The sequence below is a fragment of the Poeciliopsis prolifica genome, unplaced genomic scaffold (assembly GCF_027474105.1).
Source record: "Poeciliopsis prolifica strain line A6 unplaced genomic scaffold, Auburn_PproV2 SCAFFOLD024, whole genome shotgun sequence".
Taxonomy (NCBI): domain Eukaryota; kingdom Metazoa; phylum Chordata; class Actinopteri; order Cyprinodontiformes; family Poeciliidae; genus Poeciliopsis; species Poeciliopsis prolifica.
Genome location: NW_026562399.1, coordinates 2,132,449 through 2,153,342, shown reverse-complemented (window position 1 = coordinate 2,153,342; position 20,894 = coordinate 2,132,449). Strand labels below are relative to the sequence as shown.

General features: G+C 39.0%; 1 protein-coding gene across 2 annotated transcripts; it reads left to right on the top strand.

Moving 5' to 3' along the window:
• The first annotated feature begins 1,074 nt into the window (after positions 1-1,074).
• dtx2 (deltex 2, E3 ubiquitin ligase) lies at positions 1,075-20,649 on the top strand. Of its 2 annotated transcripts, XM_055046595.1 has the most exons (9): positions 1,075-1,677; positions 4,008-4,584; positions 6,525-6,583; positions 12,290-12,514; positions 16,544-16,611; positions 17,839-18,006; positions 18,171-18,332; positions 18,762-18,851; positions 20,313-20,649. In XM_055046595.1, the coding sequence occupies exons 1-9, from the start codon at positions 1,344-1,346 to the stop codon at positions 20,550-20,552; spliced, it is 1,923 nt and encodes a 640-aa protein (XP_054902570.1). In that variant the 5' UTR covers positions 1,075-1,343; the 3' UTR covers positions 20,553-20,649. The 2 variants fall into 2 exon arrangements, with proteins under 2 accessions (XP_054902570.1, XP_054902571.1); XM_055046596.1 differs by lacking the exon at positions 12,290-12,514.
• The last annotated feature ends 245 nt before the right edge of the window (positions 20,650-20,894 follow it).

The window sequence follows — 20,894 nt, the reverse complement described above, 5'->3', positions numbered from 1 at the left end:
TTTGCATCTTCTTCTTGTCTTTGTCAGTTTATTATTTATGCACATTTTATAGATTTTTTTCAACTATAAGCTTTGAGAATGAGGTTCAAAGAAATATGCAGAGTATTTCTTCTGCACACTATTTTCTTTGGCTGTAAATTTTCCTTTACGGTGCAGCAGGGGTATCCAAACTTTTCAGCCTCTGATGCCCAAAATAATAATACCAGAGACTGCATGGCAACTCCTTATGAGCTACCTGGAGATCACCTATTGACTCATATTTAACTCTATTTAAAAATAAATACATGGAATCAAATAATTACACATATTTTAAAATATATTTATTTTATAAAGACAATTTAAAGTTATACTGTTAAATATTACATAGTGAGACATTTAATGGTATATTTATGTATTTGATTTTGTTTTTTTAATCCATTGCAGTGTAGTAGAGCAATCATAGATTTTTTAGAAAAAAAAAAAAAAAAAAACATTTCCAAGCTTGAAAATGTTAAAATCTGTTGAAGTATTTTTTGATTAATCTCAGAAATTTTCTCGAAATAAACTTTGAAATCCCAGAGATAAAAAAGTAAAAAAAAATAAAATAATAATAATAATAAAATGATCGACTTTTGAAACTCAAAACAGTTTCCTCTCTCAAATTATATAGTTTGTTGTTTTTTCTAGACAATTTCTGAGATTTATTTCGTTAGAGATTTATCTAATAAATTCTGAGTTATATGACCGAAATGTTCTCTTTTTTATCTGTTATTTCCATAGAACACCGTCGTACACCTCTGGTTTATAATATGATTCTGTAAATCATTTTGACTCCCGCTTTGGCCGCCCCTTGTGTACAGTACATTATTATTACTTCTTTTTTTACTTTTATTGTTATCTAAATCTGCATGCTTGGACTTCCTTGTTTGCCGCTGAATTTTCTCACTGAGGCAACAAAAGGTTATGGTTATAGTAAGGTTGATCCTATACTATTCGAAATAGACTTCTATCTGCTTGAATTAAGTGAACGTCATAATTCTGACTCGGAAGTATAAATTTCCTACTTTGAAGCACAAATGGAACGGACCACTACTATTTCCGACAGTCCGTGAAGGCAGCCGCTGAAGAGGAAGGGTTCCTGTTAACGTCTCTGCTCATGTAAAGCGATCTGAATGCTTCGGCTTCGTCAACATGGTCTTGAATGTTTATTCAGGCCGTTTCCAGTTTGATCCCCACCTCGTAACTTCCTCGCAGGCGTGCTAACACATTCCTAATGGAGTCTTTTAACGAGCCCAGCTAGCCTCGCTGCGGACATTGTTTTCGTCGTAGCCACAATCGGCTAACCAGTCGTCGTGTTAGCGAACATGGCGATTGTGTCTGGCTCCTGTGCCAGGGTGAACGGCTCCAGAAACGGGCCTTCGGTGTCGGCCACGACAGCCTCCGGCTCCGTGGGGCAGTCTCAGCCCATGATAGCGGTCTGGGAGTGGCAGGACGACCTGGGCTACTGGCGGCCTTACAGCGGCCAGGTTAGCGCCTACATCGAGCGGTGTCTGTCACCGCGCGGCCACCGGGGAGGCGGAGGAGCCGGAGGAGCCGGAGGAGCCGGCGCTACAAGCATCTGCCTCGGACAGTCGGACCCCAGCCTGTCGCCCTACCTCATAGACATACCGAGCCTGAAGCAGTTCCGACAGGACACAGGTGAACAAATTGAACGCGTTTGGACCCGTGTAGGCCGTTAATGTGTTGTATTTATAACGATGTCTCACATGCATCTAACAGGCCTAAACCAGCTTCCTAAAAACAATTCACAGTCTTGGCTTAATTCAGTTAAAATACTTTTTTTTTCCATCCCAAACGGAATTTAAATGTTTTAAATCATAACGTCCACCTTTTCTCAAACAGTTTTTGTGCATCTTGACTGCTGTGGACAGGAAGAGTCTCCTGTAGCAGTCTGTATCACAGCAATTTTGAAAAAAACAACTGACTGAAGACACTTTGTTTTATAACGGTCTCATAAATGTTCAGTGCGTAATTAACTTAATTTTATAGGTGTGTAACAAGATATTAAACAATATGAGATCTGCAAGTTCTTCAGATGCTGAAGCAGGCAAAAGGTATCGCCATAGCAACAGATGGCTGGATTTCTAGGGTTACACTGAGCTATCATAATCCCAGTGCATGTTTTAGCATAATGTACTGTAGAACATGCACAGTTGAAGTACTGTCCTAAGGTCAGAAGAGATGCAAAGAAATGTTGACAAGGATGAATAAAAGTGGAGGATAAAGGCCTTTTTGCAGCATACGTTTGTTTTCTTGAAAGTAATAATATCTCCAGATGTTAAAGTGTTTTCCCCAGAACAGAATCAGCCTTCTACCTGCTGCCATCAATGTCTTAGAGGCTCACGGTTTTATATTATCATTTAATAATTGAGCTAATAACTACAAACAGTCGCAATGCTGTGTTTTTGTCAAAGTGCATGTTGCATGTTTTGTTAATGTGCATGTTGTTATTGTTGCAGATGTGACTAAATGAATGCTAGAAGCTTTCATAAGCAGGAATAAGAGCAGAAAGATGAACAACAGTGGTGCAGAAAACGTTAAAATACAATATAACATAAAGGAGCATAATTCATATTTAATTTAAAAAATGTAATATAAGTTTGGGATTTAATTTTAATGTTTGAAGAGCATGTATGGAGAAAAAGAATAAATAAATGAGATTTTCTAAAATACTGGGTAGTGATCCAGATGAAAAGTGACAATATACTAAGAAAAACCCCATTAAACAAAAGAGATATTTTCCTAGCTTTGTAATTCAAATGTAAAATGTAACTCTTAACACATGTAAATGTTTATTCAAATTGACATGCTCCATAAAATGAAGGACGTTGCACACCACAGTGAGCAGACCGTCATACAGGAGAGTTTCCAGCAGCCAGACTGAGATCTGCAAAGCAGCAGCAAAGCAAATGAACTGGATTTCCAGCTGGCTCTGAAGTTTTAAATTAGATTTGGTTTTAAAACGTCTTGTACCTGAGGTTTCATAGGTGTGATCAAAAGGAGTTCTCAGTCTTTCTGACAGCTTTTGTATTTCACATGATTCAAACAGACCTTGAACATGGGTGCAGTTCATATCTGAGTCACAGGTCAAGGCTCTACAGGACGTTCCCAATGACTTTATGCTAACATTTTTGGTAATAAAATGAACTAACAATTATTTTAGTAATATACTATTCTGGCCAGTATTCACATAAAAAATTGGCTCATTTGTGGATTTATTTAAGAAATTAAGCTTATTTTACACAATATTAGAAATATGTATGAAAATGAAGATAAACAATTCTATTCCTTTTTAAATCACAAAATGATCATTACATAATATTTAGTTAATGTTTGATCAGTTGTAGCAAAGGATGCTGCAGGTAAATAATATTTTAACATCAACATGTGAAAAGCTTAATCTATCAATAGCAGGCATATTGAACTATTGACTTAATTGATAAGTGGAGGCCAAAAGTTGCTTAATAGATTTTTTTTATTACAAAATGTGAGGTCAAATTAAAAGTATGCCACTCTTCAACCTAAATGATATATATATATATATATTTATTTTAGTTCATCTTTGGTTTAGTTGATGCTCTCTCAGCAAATTGGATGTTCTAGAGTCTGTATGCTCAAGTTAATGATTATTCCGTTATTAAATTAGTTGATCATTATTACAATAATTTATTCATTCTATTAATCCTAATAATTGTGATGATTCCAATAATTGACTAATCACAATTAATCCCATTAATTGTTTCAGCCTTATTGCTGAGACGACAATACATTAGCAACATATTAATGAGGTTTATTCAAACTGTAGTAAAAAATGAACACTAAAGCATGGAATAATAGAAGAATTAATGCAAAAAATAGATTTAAAAACTCTTCACATGGAAGGAGAAATAACAAATCAACTTGGTAGATATTTAGTATGAAAGGGAGTTTTCGACTGTTTTGCTGAAATCCTTCCTGTATAATTTCAGGAAAGACGCGCTCCGTGCGCCGGTCCCTGTTCGCCCAGTCCTCCGGCCTCGGCAGCGGCGTCTACTGGGAATGGGCCAACGACGAAGGCAGCTGGACTCCGTACGAAACCCGGACTTCCATCCTTTTGGAGCACAGCTATCAGGCGCGCCAGGGCACGGCCGACCTCGGCCCCCACGGATACAACTACATTGTGGACCTGACGTCTCTGGCTCAGGTCAATAAATCAACGGGCTTCAGGCGGCAGGTGCGGCGGCAGTGCAACCTGCCCTACCCACTGGCCTCCTCCGTGCCCCCTCCCCCCACCTGTTCCTGCCAGCAGTGTCTGAGCTACAGCAGCACAGGACCGATGCCCAGCCGCTCGCGACATTCCTTCTCCTCCAGTAGCCTGAACCGGCCCATCCTCCAGGGGACGGGGAGGGTCGCTGCTGCTCACCCCGCTTCCGTCTACTCGCCCTACCCCAGGAGACCCCTCTCTGTGGGGGGGATGTCTTGGGGCAGCCCCTGGCCGCTGCCGCCCTCGGCTGGTCAGATGTCTGCGCCTCATCTGAGCAGCTCTCCAAGTGCTAACGGGTTAAGGTTGGTGTCTGGCGTTTGCTATAGGGGATCACTTGCAGCAGGGTGGGGGGTTAAGAGTCATTTTCATTTTGGACCACATCAAGGTCAGGAATGTTTTTAAAGGGCCGGTTGTGCCTAAATGTATTGATAAAACCCAGTGAACTGTTAAAATATCAATAACTAGCTGTGTCTACCTTTGCTAAGTATGATGGAATATTAGGGCTGTGCTAAGAAAAAGAATTACTGGATTGAAGTCAATCTGTTAGAAGAATAAAGTTATTTTCTGACTTTATTCTGGTAATATGATGGTTTTATTTTAGTAATGCAACTTTATTCTTGAAATGTTGACTTTATTATTGTGATATTAGTACTTTATTCTTATGTCCTTATGACTTTATTCTCAAAACGCTGATTTTATTCTCGTATTCGTTTATGACTCTATTCTCATACAACTTCCCATACCAGTGACTTTATTCTTGTAATGCTTCTTTATTGTTTGACTTAATTCTCGTAGAACTTTGTGTGACACTGTGACTTCATTCTCAGTGTTTTGTGATTTTCTTCTTATAATTTTTACTTTATTTCTTCTGATGGCACCTCGTCGTTACAAAGTGATCCTCAAAATGAAATAATATTAATTATCTCCTCTCCCTCATCATTCCTTTTTGTTTTTTTTTTTCACAATCAACACCATTGATTTTGTCAAGCTAATTTAGAAATATTTGCTAGAAACTTCACGCTTATATGGCAGTAAGTGTAACTTTTTGTTAGCTGCCATATTGCCGTACACAGTCACTAACTGTAATTTGACGTTAACTACGACTGAGGCAGCAGCGTGGTGATAAAAATTTGCCATAAACTCACAGTTATGCAATAATGTAAAAAAAATTCCCACATTTGTTGATTTTTGCATGAATTTGCGAGATCACAGAATTGCAAAAAAAAAAAAAAAAAAAAAACTGGAGGAATAAAAAAGGCAGCAAACAGACAAAAACTGATTTGATTTGATTGATAAAATAATATGTAGCTAATTGTTATCGTATAGGTTCTATTCATGCGCCTCTGGGATCTCTGGGTGTGGCAGGCATTCAGTTACAAAATTGCCAACAATAATGTAAATAAGTAAATGGCTTGATAAAGTAATTATTGTAAAAAAATATTGAATCCAAAAAATTTAGCCAGCTGCATGACTTCATTTCTTTATTAATTGGATGATGATCAATATTATTAAATTGTTCTTTTAGGTTTTTTTTCTTGCTACATTCTTAATGTAATTTTTCAATTTTATGTTAAAATTTGCTATACTGTCATTTTTTATAAGTATTTTTTATACTCAAAATGAGAAAAAGTAAAGAAATAAAAAATAAAAAAAGATTATCAATAAAGTGAAAAATTAAATAACTTTTATTGTTAAATTAATACAGTTAAAATGATAAATGGCAACTTGTCTCAGTGTGTTATCAAATAAGTTGGGAAGTGTTTGTTTTTATTTTTTATTTTGGATGCAATATTTGAACACATTAATTACATTATCAAGCCATTCATTTATTTCTACATTTATTGCCAATTTTGGCAGGATGAGTTCTCCATAGATTCGTGAGAACCGTAGAAAAATTTGATCTCATTTAAATGTTTATGTTGCACTGAAGCTCCATTCTGCTCCTTTTTTACCCTTAAAATCTGAATTGGGTTGTAATCGGGTTTGTTTCCTGCATGTCCGTTATCACTTCGACTGTGGAGTCATTCAGCCAAACCTGGAGCAATCAGGCCCTGCAGCAAGGATGCAGGATCCATCACAACGTTTCTGTTTTGATGTCACAGCAGCATTTTCTGCCGATATTGAGTCTGTGACGTGTGTTGAACTAAAATAGTTGCCAGTCTTTGTTTTGCACTTCCTCTTGAGTTTCCTGGTGTGTGTTTTTACTGATTGAGTGTCTCTGTGTGTGTTTCCCGGCCTGCAGTGTTCCTTCCATCTCTGTGCAGCTGAACGGCTCCACCAGCGTGAGCTCTGCCCTGGCAGGTAACCGGGTCACTAATCATCCATCCTCACAGTTTCCTCCACACCACATTTTCCGGCTGGTTGCAGGTTTCAGGCCGCAGGTCGTTACAGAGTTCGGTGCTGCCACACTGCATTTGTCTCTGCCTGTTTGGGACCAAAATCTGGAAAGCTACAGGAAGCGAAGAGTCCAACGTTTAAGAATTTAAAGATGGAATAGGCTGAGAGGGAGAGTGTATGGAAACATTTCCTCATGGGTGAAAGTCTATACAACATATTCTGTTCTCCTAATCAAGCTCATTTATTTAAAATCTCATTTTTTTCAAATGAAAAAACCAGAGGACCTTGACCGGTGAAGGGTTTGCATGTGTTAGTTATTTCTTTTTAACCACTTTAAAAGGTTTTACTTTTATAATCTCTGAAACCGTCCTTTAGCATGCAGATGAGCCAGTTTCAGAAAAACCAGTTCCTCTGTTGCTCCAGTTCTGTTTCAGAATACTTTTCTCACTGAGTCAAAACCAAATGTCAACGTTGTGAACGTCACGTTCGAATCTTCACTTTCGATCTGCCTTACCCAGATTTTGAGTAGGCAAAGAAGCTTTTTTTGCCTACTCAACAATAAACTAAGTATATAATACTTTATTTAAACACATAAACCGGTCAGATTTACTGCAGGAAAAGGATTGGTTAATTATTCTAAATTCAAAACTTAAAAAGGTTCTAAAGTATTTGTCATTAAAAGTAACTTTCCAAATCATTTAAAAAGAAAACAAACAAACAAAAAAAACAACTAAGTTGATTTTGAAAAATATCTGAATTTTTGTCATTCTCTTTGAAAATGCTTTCTATATTTAGCCAAGTTTATTAAATTAATATAAAGCAGATTTTAATGTATAATTAATATAAAGCACAGTTTGTTTTAGAGTAAAAGTCATTGGTTCTTACAAGAAAATATACAAAGTGTGGTTGTTTGAAGACAAATATTTTCTTATCTGTTGTCAGAATGTATTACTTTGTAATAGTTTTGTCCTAATTAAAAATATAAATTTGCCATCATACACCTGTGCAGGGCAACCAAATTTGTATCATTCAGGAACTGGAATCAGAAGATGTACACAATCCGCCCAGACCAAAAAACCCCCCAAAAAACGTAAAATATTTCAACATGAATGAGTTGTTAGTTTAGTACTGGACAATGAGACAAACCGACAAAGGGCTTATCTCAAGTAAATATGTGCTGCACATGATTACCCAGAATTAAAATATTTATGAATGCCCAACACAAATTTCACATTTTCACACATGAGGCACATTGAGCGAAACAAAACTCCTCCACGCTCCTGACTATGGCAGCCGTTACGTAACTGAAACATTTTGACAGAGCGTTGTTAATTCACTGAAGGGGGATGGTTTTACTACAATATATATGGTGCTCCACATTCTAAGTCGGTTTTTGATAAAAATGAAAGACTTTTAAGTGCGTTTCATAGTCCAGAAAATACAGTATTCTGTGCTACTACTCATCCTGTCATGGCTTTACATCATTTATTCTCATAAGGTCTTCCAGCGTCTCTTCATGTACAACAGTCTTCTTCCATTTCCACGAATAAATAACCCGACAGTAGAATCGTTTTAGAGCAATGACATCATCAACAAGAGAAGGTAACTCCGTCGCCCAGAAGTTCCCCCATTTCAGCATTTATCAACTAACATTCGAAACAAGTGAAGTTTTGGGACGGAGAAATGATTCCCTAAAATGTTTTGGGGAAGTGTTTCACTAAGTGAAATTCATGCAATATCAATATTTTGAGACTTGATTTCAGTTCTGCTTTAAATAAAACAGGGAGTGATTTGAACTGAAGCGTCTCCATGTTGGGCCCAGTTGTTTTATTCATGTTCTGGCATTGAAATCTGCTCTGCTGGACAAACCTTACAAATCTGCTCAAAGTTGTATTTTGGAATATTCTCCCTGCTGCTTTCTGTTCCAAGCACTCAATTTTCATAAAGTATATAAGATGTTTCAATTCTTAATTAGAACGGAGTATCTACAGTCTCACTGAGGCTCAGCTTGAGCAGAAAATATTCATAATTTAATGCATATTCATGGTGCTCGACTCCCCAACGTAAACACAATTCAAAATCGTATCAAGTCATCGTGTTTAAATTAGAAATGGTTTGGTCAAAATCTTACATTTAGTCCAGTTGCGTGGCTCTGAGACCGAGCTTCAAACCTCACTTTGAAACTTTTTTTAATCAGCGATGTTTGAGTAAAAATTGAGGAATTTAATTGAAATGAACTGATGCATTCAGCAGAGGAAAAAAACAACGTAGTTCTGCATAATTAAGCATGGTGACGTTAGACAGGGCTGTCATTAAATGTTAGATAAAGTATTTTCTGTCACTTTGTTTTCTCCTGCTGCGCACCTTTTTAATTTAAAAGCCAGGTGCTGAGCTGACTGGATCAGTCCAATCAGGGGCTGCTGGACCAGAACCTCATTAGGCGGGAGCACCCAACTGAGACTTTGAGTAAATGATTTCAAATGGAAGGTCACCCCCGCAGCATCTTCTCCTAATGCAGCTTTACTGCTCATCAGACTGAAATGAGCAGCAATAATAACCAAACTGCATTCAGCGCACGCAGAATAAATACTGGTGGCTCCGAAACGTAAACATTACAAAATCACATGCATGTTTCAACATCTGCAGCTGCAGGAATCCTATTAGTTTTGGAGATTTATTTTTGTGTCATTATGTGGTGCTAAAGGTTGAAGGTGTTCAGCTGATGCAGATATGCATGAATGCAGTAACCCTGAAAAGTTTCTGAAACAGGCAGAGTCCGCTAGCATGAACCACAGAAGGTCATGCGTTGGTCTGGGGGACATGAATTTTGTTAGTTCTTAAAGGTGACATGTTATGCTTCTTTGAAGATTTTAAAATGGGTACAAACATGATCGTTTCACCTTTTGCACAAAATCATTCTGAGATAATGGGATTTTAGTCTGTTCTGTTCTGCCCATTTTCAAGCCAAGATGTTTTAGAACATCTTGTCACTCTAAATTCAGATTAGCAGCAGGTGGCCACTTGCATGTGAAATGCACAATTAGACAACTGTGCATCTTTGAAAAGCATTAGTAGAGCCCCCTGCACGGCCAAATAAAACACAGGAAGTGGTTATTGGATTGTAAGTCAACAACACACTGTACATACAGTAGTAAACCAAAACATCCTGAAACGTAGCTTGGGTTGCTAGGTAACGCTATGCTTTGCTGTGATTTGTGATGTTACATTCTGGAGGCTTTTCAGACATTGCCCAAAAAAAAACACAGAGCTGGTTTTTAAGTGCACATAGTGTGTTTATTGAAGAAATGTAAAGGAAAAAAAACGTCCAAATTGTAAGTTTTGTTTAGTAGCTCCCCTGTTGTTTTTGTTGTTGTTGTTTTTTTTGTTTTTAAAAGTTTGGCTACTTCACGCTTCCTGTTAGTCAGGGCCAGGCGCAATGTGGCGTACAAACAATATCTCAGATTTTTGTCATACCAGATTAGATTTTTATTGACTTTTTCTTTTTGCTTTCAGAATATGGCTTTTATTTTAGTCATCCCTTCCGTAAGTGGTACAGTTTTAGAGTCAGTCTACAAGAAACTTTGGTCCAATTGAACACATGCAGGAAAACATCAGCTCTTTATTTGTTTGAAGTTAAGAAGAGGCAATAAAATCCTGAGAATTGAGTCCCTTAGAAAGATTCAGCAAATAAAAAGAAAACATCTTTATCTAAATTTCTGACAAACCAAGCTACTTCAACACGATTTACAATTAGCTCTATGGTTTAGAAAGTTGCTTGCTTGATGTCATATTTCATTTTGTAAACATGCAGTTTTCTAATTTGATTCAGTCCTGGAGCTCGTTTGGATCGTAGTCATTATATGATAACAAGAGCTGCTTTAGCAGACAGGAAAACTTACATCTGCACCAACTAAGGGTACAGTTAAAACTCCTGACAGCAAGTCGTTAAATTGGAGTGTAAATAAATGTGGGATGGGAACGGCAGTAAAAACAAACCGCATCAGGACTGTTTGGTTCCAACCTCTGGGCCTTTAAAATCCACAACATTAAAAACCTCATTAGATATTAAGATATCTGGAGAAATTAGTTTGCTTTTAAGTAAAACGTTTTAAGTTACTCTTTTTGCAGACCGCACAACGGACATCTTCTGCTACAATTTAAACAGGAGTTCAGTTAACATACACAAAGATTTAAGTGCATAGTGTGTTTATTGAAAAAAAATGTAAAGGAAAAAAACATAGGAGGAACCTGAGGTTGGTTAGTTTTTTAAAATGTGGAGAATATAAGTCTGTTGGCCTGCACCAGGTTGGAAACTTATGCAATATTATTGCCAAATAATCTGATTTGTCTACATTTTCAACTATATATTTTTCTCTTTTCCATTACCAAAATACTCCCTCCACTCAACATTTTGATCAGGCATAAAAGTCGGCCAAAAGGATTTTAATTTGTGAGACTTCATATATTGTTGCTTGAAATGCAACAATAAATGTATTTTCTTTTATGATTCTGAATTTGGACAGAATTTTAATTGAATATATTTTCAGGAAATTGATTTTTTTGACTCTTTGGAAAACAAAAAATTATTTTTTTTTTGTTTGTGTTTTTTTTCCAAACGGATTCCAAAAATGTTCAGAAAAACTGCTGCAGCTATGTTTTCCTGTTGTTGGTCATCAGCTTATTTATAACATTGATTGTAACACGGAGTCGCAAATAGAAACAGAGGGGTCGAGGCAGAGGTGACACCTTGAGTCTGAAATGTGGCTACAGGTTATAGAGCTTAAAGCTCCCAGATCCTCAGGTTCATAATGATAACTTACTAGACCAGATGAAAGCACAAGCTGATGGCCTCTAGATGGCGTTTTACAGGAAAGGATTAGGGCCAGTGCAAAAAAAATATACTTTTTTTTTTTCAGTGACCCTAATCTTTTTTCTTGGCGCTTCTTGTTAATTCATGTGGACAAATATGGTGTGGTTGTAATCTCTTGTCACACCGTTTGTGGCTCAGGTGCTCTGTCTTCAGCAGGTGAGGCCATTTTGACCTTTGACCTTTGCATCCTGCTTGCATTCAGCTGAGCTGAAGGCAGAATATGTCGACTTTCCAACCAAACTCCTTACAGAATTGTGACCTGTTGTAAATGCAACAAAATCCCCGTTAGTTTTAAGTGACAGTTCAGGCTCAGATGCAGTTTCTCTTTATCACCCTGTCCTGCAGCCTCATTGACTACTTTTTTATTTATTTTTTTTAGAACGAACATTAAATTTGATGGATCCCAATTTAGATTCTGGAGTCGCATTTTTACGATCTGGAATCAGTTTGAATGTATTTTAAGGTGCGACGCGTTCACTGCAGTGGGTTTTATCACCTTCGGGACTCTTTACTTGTTGGCTTGCATCAACAAACTACATTACGTCTCTTCGCTCTCCTCCGGGGACGATGTAAAGTTTTGGTCCAGAGCTCCGTGTCGTTATCCGTTTTGGCCGCTGAAACCTGCGACTCCTGTTCAGACTTTGTGACTTTATGTGCGTGTGTGAGAGTCGCAGTGGACGCCACCGCCGCTGCTGCATTACTCATTCTTTCGATTTGTTCCTTTCTGCTCCTGCACCCCTCACTCACTCCCGACTCATCCCGACCCATTCCCACCCCACCCCACCTCACCCTCGCTCCAGGCATGGCCTCCATTTTGATGTCAGCGGTGGGACTCGGCGTGCGCTTCACCTCCGCCCCCCTCCCTCAGCAGCAGCCCCTGCAGCAGCAGCAGCAGCAGCATCAGCAGCAACAACCTGCTCCTTTTGCTCTTCCTCCTCCTCCTCCTCTCCTCCCCACAGCCAGCAGGCCCCACAGCAGCAGCAGCAGCAGTTCAGTTAGGAGAGCAAAGAGGCAGCACAGGAGAGGTAGCTACCTCACTGCGAGCCAAAATCCACCTCTTCATCTCCATCGTCATCCTCCACCGGCTTGAGGAGCATTTCATCCTCCACATTGCGCTGATTCTTGTTTTCACGTGTCTGGCACTAATCCCGCTGTGTTTGGTTTGTCATCTCATCGTGACGTTCACATCAGTGTCGCTGCTTTAAAACATTTGCTTTCACCTGTGGGGAAACTCAATATGATGCGTGGAAAATGTCAGGTTTGGTCAAAGTGTTTTCTCAGTATCAGGAATTAAACAGCAACAACAAGGAGGGCTGAAACGATTAATTGACTATTGGAATAATTGTCAATGAATTTAGTAGTCGATTGTTGGGTCTTTAAAGTAGCTGTTTGCTGACAATAGTGAGGCCACAACTGATCAATTGAATTAATCCTGATTAATTGGTTATTGAAATAATCATCAACTAATGTAGTTGTCGATTAATATGTAACTGGAGTATAAAGACTCAGAAAAGGACATTTTGCAGTAATTGAGCAAAAACAGTGTAAAATATTGACATTTTGTATTTAAGATTTTAAAAAAATCTTCTATGAGGTGAACTCAAGTGTCATAGCTTTATCAGGTTCAAATGTCATTAAGAAAACAGACTCACATGAAGCAGTCAGACTAGCCCTGTGTTGTATTAATTGATTTTTTTAGCCACCAATTCATTCATTATTTGCTACAGACAATCAAAAGATTCTTTTGCATTTAGCAAAAAGATTATTTTTAAAAAGAAAAGAAATTCTAGAATAAAAAAAGCTTACTAGGATGCTGATGTGACTATTCATGCGATTAATCAGGTAATATTCAGAATAATTAATTGATTACTAAAATAATTGTTGCTGTTTTACTTTATCTCCAGGTTGCTAAAGTCCTGCTTTCCTTCATCTTTAAAACACGGCAGCATTTAAAAGTATTCAAACCGCTTGAATTTGTTCCCTTAGCAGCCCAAAGCTTCATTGTTGTTTTATCAAGAACTTATTGATAGATCAACACATTGGATTAGAAACTGCTACAAATGCATGAGCAGGGCCGGACTTACAAGAATCTGGGCCCCGGGGCTGGAGCCCACTGCAGAAAAATTCTTCTACTAATGCAAACTGGAAAACATTAATGGGCAGTAATGAATTGATTCATGGGCGGTTTAATGCGTCCCCTGAGCAACAGCTTCATGTTGTTCCTCTGTAGATTTGTCAGTTAATTTATTTTTGTGTTGAGGTTTTTGGGTTTTTGGACATTTTTTCCATCTGGTTTTGGATGCTCTACAGTTGGAAGAATCTTTGCACTCTGAACAGTTGTGGTGTCAAACCAGTTTTCCTGCAAGAAAACCAGTTGAACACCTGACAGAGAAAAGGATTAGGATCGGACTGTGTTCAGGTATTAGAACGGCCCAGTCAGAGGCAGGACTGTGGCAAGATTAAAGTTCACAGATGTTCTACATCAAATTGAACTCATCTTGAGCTAAACGGGCAAAAATGTTAACCTCTAGACGAACTGTACCTCTAATGGAGATGGGGTCATATTACAGATGCATGCCACATTTCTCAGATTTGTATTTACTAAAATGAAAATATAACTAACATAATTCAAAATTTTATGGGACAATTTGTGACAAATTTCTATTTGTCACATAAAATCCATTCAACACAAAATGTGAACAACTTTAAGGGATGCAATAACCTTTACACTGTAGTTGTTCAGTGAAAATAAGAAAAATGATTCAAGATAGAACATTTTCAAACAAAGAAAAATGGACAGTAAAAGTTAATAATCCTTCAGACTTGATTGAATAAAATAATTCAGAATAAAATAAAATGAACAACAAAGGAAGAAAAGAAGCTGTTCAGATCTGCTGACAGTAAGGCCGAGCTTGTCAGGATACTGTTACTGTAACACTGTTATGCTGATGCAGCAACTCTTAAAACAGCAGATCTGCTGTGAAAAACCTCAGAAATATCAGGAGTTAGTGATGCAAGCTTGTCTCCCTCCAGAGGTCAGAGTTAAAGTTTAAAGGAAGGACGAGCTGCAGAGGCTAGCGCTCGCAGTGCAGCGATCCTGCGCACTAAATAAATCTCTTGGTGTGACTCATTTTATTTGTTTAGCTTAATATGAAAGAATAGTTTTTGTGTCAAGCAGCTGGAGGCTGTAGGAAGGAAAGTTCTTCTGTTTCACATCTGGTTTTTCAAACCAGATTTCTTTTTTTATTATTATTATTTTTCATCCCTGAACTTAAAAAGTTTGCTTTCAAATGAGGAAGCAGAGGGACTCTGCGCCTGCAGGAAGAGATCAGAGCTCTCACCAGGGCTGCAGGTGGGGTTGGAGGCGACGCGACATGATGAGATGGTGAAGGAACAGAACGCGTCGACAAGCTGCCAAAAAAAGACATAAAATCATCTCTGTGCCTGCAGCGATGCTCCGGCAGATCCACCCTCGCTCCTCGTTCCGAGGCTCCCTCGTGGTTTTGAAAAAGTTGGAATTTCGGTCTGGAAAAATGCAAATAGCCTGGATGAAAGTGCAACTTGCCAGATTTTGTTCATTAATTTGTGTCTAGTAAACAAGGAGCTTTTATGTTGATATAAACATAGAAGGACGACCTTCATTTTTGGTCCTTTACTTTGGGATTCTTCATGGGTTTTATGCATCAAACATGGAAGCTTTGAAATTTCTATTTTTTTCTCCTGTTTTTATTGATTTAAAAAAGAAAAGTAAAGTTTCTGTTCTTCATCTCTGCTAATCCGGTACATACTTTTGAGTATTACGGAGTTAAACTGATTTAAATTTGTACAGACTACAAACCCCATTAACCAATCATTAAGTGATTGGTTAACTGTGACAAACGTGTGCAGACTGATTTAAAATCTGTTCAAGAGGAAGGTAAAAATATGCAGCATAATTTATTATATGATAGAAAAATGTGTTGGAATATTTTTGCTGGTAATATACAGTATCCTTTCCTGATATTTGTCTAAAGAAAACAAGCGAATGCAGTGACAGTGGTGGTTGTGGTCAATCCATGTCACTATTTGGAGCTTCTTTGTAATGTTTCAGTTCAATGATGACGTTTCCAGCCCTCTAAGAGCTCAGGCTGCTTCACCTCAACCAGCAGCAGCTGGATAAGGCAGAAGGCAACAGTCTGGTCTGACGGTTCAGCATGTAGATGACTGAGAAATCTGGAAAACCTGACAGATGATCTGTCCTCCATGAAGACGTATCCGGGCCAGACTAAGACAAAAAATCCAAAAGTTGTACGAGAATTCAGCTTAATAATAAAAAGCTTTATAATGGGAGGAAAAAGTCCCATGACAATGTCACATTACATACAAAGTGATAGACTCGTATTACCAAAAAGGCATAATACAAAAGAGTTGTAATAATGTGAGAAGTTGAGAACAAAGTCGTAATACAACAAAATATATATATATATATATACGAGGAAGATGTAAGAATTATGCTACAAGAAAGAAGTCATACAACAAAAGTTGAAATGCTATGATAATACTCGTTAGAAAAAAAGTTAATTCAAGGAAAACGTAAAACATGATGGTCGTTATACATATGCAAAGCCATGTGGCTGCAATGATACAAGGATAGATCCTTTTTTTACTTAACACATCAAATGATCAGCAGCTGCACTTTGCAGGCGACTGCAAAAAAACTCATCAGATCTTTAAATCCCTTTTTTTCTCCTGATTTTCTGACTTTATTGTGGTGACAATACTAATAATACTGGTAATTAAAAGCATTTGTTGGTCTGGCCTTCGCACTCCAACATATTATTGCTGCACCGGTTTGCAACTAACAAACTTGAGTAAACTGTCCTACCTTCAGTAAAACTGCAACAAGGAAGAAAAGACGTAGCTGAAGTGTTTCATATTAACGATCATTAATGTCTGTCTGCATCACCACCCTGTCCTCACATCGTCTCTCCTGTCCAGTTTGCATGGAAACGTGAATTTGTCACGTCGTCTTCTTGAGGAGAGTAATGGGATGTTTGTTTTCCTGTTTCGCCCAGCGCCAGCCCAGAGGTCTGAAGACGTGATCCAGCGCTACATGGAGGTCGTGGCCGACGCTCCAGAGGAGGTAAAGGTTTCCCACGTTTCCTCGACTCGTCGGTGTCCTGATTAGAAACGATCAGAGAAGCATTTGACAGACACGGCCGAGTCAACGGAAAGTTATTATACCAGCGTTTGTGTCATTAATTCACCAACCGACAACACTTTAAACGAGTTTACAACCTGTTCCTGAGGTGCACTTTAAAACAAATTCCTTCTAGATGGAATGTGTTGGTAAATAATTACATTCATGCAACGACTCAATATTTCCAGTGTTGATTTTAATTCTTCTTAACTTCTTGTCCAAATCCTCACTGAATGGGAGCCGTTCTCGTCTTCTTGTTCTTTGGTTTTGTTTTTTTAACTTGCTGTCTGTTATTTTGACCATTAATCAGACAAAATCTGTAGAGTTTTTTCTTTAACCCCCTTTACACGATATTGGAAATACATTGAAGATGCAAATAAGCCATTCAGGTCTTTTTAAAAAAAAAAAACAAAAGCATTTTATGGCCTAAAATGCCTTCACAGCATTTCTTTAGCGAACACCTGATTATTTGTAGCAAACGATGCAACTGGAACAAAAGTTATACTTCAAACATATGAAAAGCTCCTCCAGTTTTCACCACAATGGAACTGATCTGGTGATTATTTTAACCAATTAATTATTAGTTAGCAAAAGTTGCTTCATGTGAGATTTCTTTAGCAGAATTTGGGTGAAGCTAGAACTGCCATTTAGGGAGTTTGGAGTAAAACATTTTAACAAACTTTAAAAAAAATGTTTATCTCAAATACCAAACATATGCACCTTCTGTATGTTTTTGGCTTAATTACTGCTTGTAACATGTTCTTTCTGAAATTGGCCTTTTTCTGAGTGTATTACTAAATTAGTTGACGTTTACTTTAATAATTGATTAATCACAATTGATCAGATCAGTCGTTTCAGTCCCAGATTGTTCTCTGCATACCTGCAACAAATCTGATTGGCTGAATGGACTCCAGCTGAACACCAGAGCTATACTTTATAATTAGTATCACCGTATATTGCAGCGGCGTTCAATATGTGTGGAATTCGCCTGCTGCGCAAACTTTTTTTTTGCGGTGACGGTTCCCAACACTAAACCACGACGACAAAGTGTTTAATAGACAAAGCAGTTTGTCAGATTTATCTGGGCTTTTGAATGCAAAGACCTTTTACATAAAAGTGAATATTTACTAGATTGGGTTTTCTGACTGCGTATCTCTCTGTCCTGTCCAGGACTGCATCATCTGTATGGAGCAGCTGTCCAATCCGTCCAGCTACGAGACGCCGCCATCAGAGGAGGGAGGCCAGAGCATCGTGCCGGAGGCCGTGGGGAAATTCATCAAGTGTGGACACACCCTGCACATGCTCTGCATGCTGGCCATGTACAACAACGGAACAAAGGTACAGAGTCCAATACATATACACAACTCCACAGTGCGGCGCTGGAAATGTCTAAACTTGCCTTGAAAATGCATGAATTTTACTGTGAAAGTGGACGAAGCTCTGATCCGGTTGTTGGTTTGAACGCCGAATTGAGTGTGAACGTCTCCGCCTCCTCCCCGCAGGACGGCAGCCTGCAGTGTCCGTCCTGCAAGACCATCTATGGAGAGAAGACCGGCACGCAGCCCAAAGGCAAGATGGAGATCTACAGCGTCGCTCAGTCGCTGCCTGGTCACCCCGACTGCGGCACCATCCAGATCATCTACAGCATCCCGCCTGGGATACAGGTACGCCAGCCCACCGCACCTTTCAGATCAATGATAGGAACAATCTGTTTTAATTATTAACTGGAGTCAGAGTTGTAATTAAACCAAAATTGTACAAGAAATGAACATTTTACATTTGAGGTGAAAAATAGCTGTGGTCTGTAAACATGTTCTCCTCAAGTGGCAAATTTAACTCATGTTTCCTCCTGCAGCAAATACAAACAAATGAATCCAGAACCAAAGCAGAACATCCAGTATCAGAACCTTTGGTGGTGCTAAAATAGCTGACCTAACCATTTTTACACATGTGGCTTAATAAGAAGCATTTCCTGAACATTATCTGAGCAATCAATCATGATTGATTTGATTAATCTCTTCAGCCTCAAGCTGTATCTGAGTTCTCAGTTCTTCTTCCTCCTCCTCTTCCTCCTCCTCCTCCTCTTCCTCCAGGGCCCGGAGCATCCCAACCCAGGACAGCCGTTCACCTGCAGGGGGTTTCCTCGCTTCTGTTTCCTCCCCGACAACGACAAGGGCAGGAAGGTAAAACATGGAGACGATGTCTGCTTCACGCTGCGATTCAATCTGAGCCCATCATGACCGATCCGGGCCGCCGCTGCTCCCTGCTGCTTTAATACACAGTCATAACATCCTCGCCTACATTCATCAGTTCTCTCTGTCCAAATGGTCAGTAGCATCATTAAAGGGGTCATGACCTTCTGACCTTTACAGCCTCGACGCTGCCTGTCTGTTGGTAACAACACGGCTGCTCTGGATCATCTGGGTCCCAGAAAGACCTTCATCTGAGTTCCCTTTGCATTTTGTGAAAAGTGAGATCGACATAAAAATTCAGTGAAATTCTCAGCTTTCTAATGCAATAAGCAATAAATCAATCAATCAATCAATCATATGACAAATTAAAATGAGCTCAATAATTTCCATTTGATATAATTGATCGTTTTTCCTTTTTTCTTTCTTTCAACCAGAAACTGCATAACAAAAGTCTTCAGTCTGGTGCTTCAGTTTTGTTAATATAATTATTAATATTATTATTTTTATTATTTACAGAACAATAATTAGAATGAATCAACAAATAATTCATTCTATTTGTTGATTGTGTTTAGGTTCATTATTTTAGATAATATTTTTTTAAGATTTAAATTTAAATGAATAAAATGTACATTTCAGATTGGTTGCATCTGGAGACCAAACCCTGACATCTCACTGCTGAGTGGAACAATGGAGTGAAATGTTGTACATTAATGGTCTTTTGGTTTTTGTGTCCAGGCCTGCAGGTTGTATCTGAGCTGTTTCTTAAATGTATAAAAAGCATATTAATAATTTTAATTTACATTTTAATTACAAAGATACTGCAAAAAAAAGACATCATTTGGTCAGAGTAGAGCCACTTACTCATCAGAGCCCCATAAAGGGGTCCGTTATCCACAAGGTACATTTTGCAGTTTTGTTTTTCCTTTTGGGTTTTTGCTGCTTGTGAAAAAACACCAAACAGTTTTTAAATGGTAACAAATGAATGCTGCTTTTGGTGTTTGGAAAATGAGCTGTTTCAAAAACCTTCTGATTGTTGAGTCACAGTTGACAGTTACCTAGCAACCCAGGCTGAGCTCTAGCACATTTGGTCAGCTGGTCTTACAGCTGTATGTGCTGTGCAGGTGTTGACTTCCCGGCCAGAAACCACTTACTGCATTCTTGTTGGTTGTGCAGGAGGCTCCGCTTCTGCTTTTCAAAGATGTATGGTTGTACAACTATGCATCGGTTTGCAGCCATTTTCACCTGTTAGAGATTTGAGCATGGGGGCGTGGCCAGCAGCAGCTTATCTCTATTCAGAGTGAGGGAGGTCCTAAACAGCAGACTATGATCTCATCATCATCTCAATGATTTGGTGCAATTATGTAATGAACATGTTTGCACGTATGCTAACCTGTTCAAGGAAGTACAGTACGTCTCCTTTGATTGGTCGGCCGTCTCTCTGCTCACGCTCAGGTCCTGGAGCTGCTGAAGGTGGCGTGGATGCGGCGCCTGATCTTCACCGTGGGAACGTCCAGCACCACTGGGGAGCAGGACACGGTGGTGTGGAACGGCATCCACCACAAAACCGAGATGATGTCCAACCTGTCGGGCCACGGCTACCCCGACCCAAACTACCTGGACAACGTTCTGTCAGAGCTGGCCTCGCAGGGCGTGACAGAGGACTGCCTCAAACCTCTGGGCAGCAGCAGTTAGGTCGCAGCTTCACACATTTCCACTCCACTGCAAACCTCCAGCTCAGCTCTCAGCTGAGGGAAAAAGAAATAAACACAACCATAATCTCCGCAGAGAAGCTGCCTGGTTCATATGCTGCTGCATTTCTGCACGTTACAAAACAGAAACGATGGGAAGGGGGAAAAAAACAAGCGCAGGCCTCATCTCAGTGTTCGCCTGCTCCTTCAAACCTCCAAAACACTGGAAAACTCGTGATTTTTACCCCCGTCTGTCCCCCTCTGTCCCCTCTGTCTCCCCCGTCCCAGCCGCGTCAGTATCCTCGTCTTTCAGCTGCAGCGGGAAGCGGAGCTCACTCTGGGAATG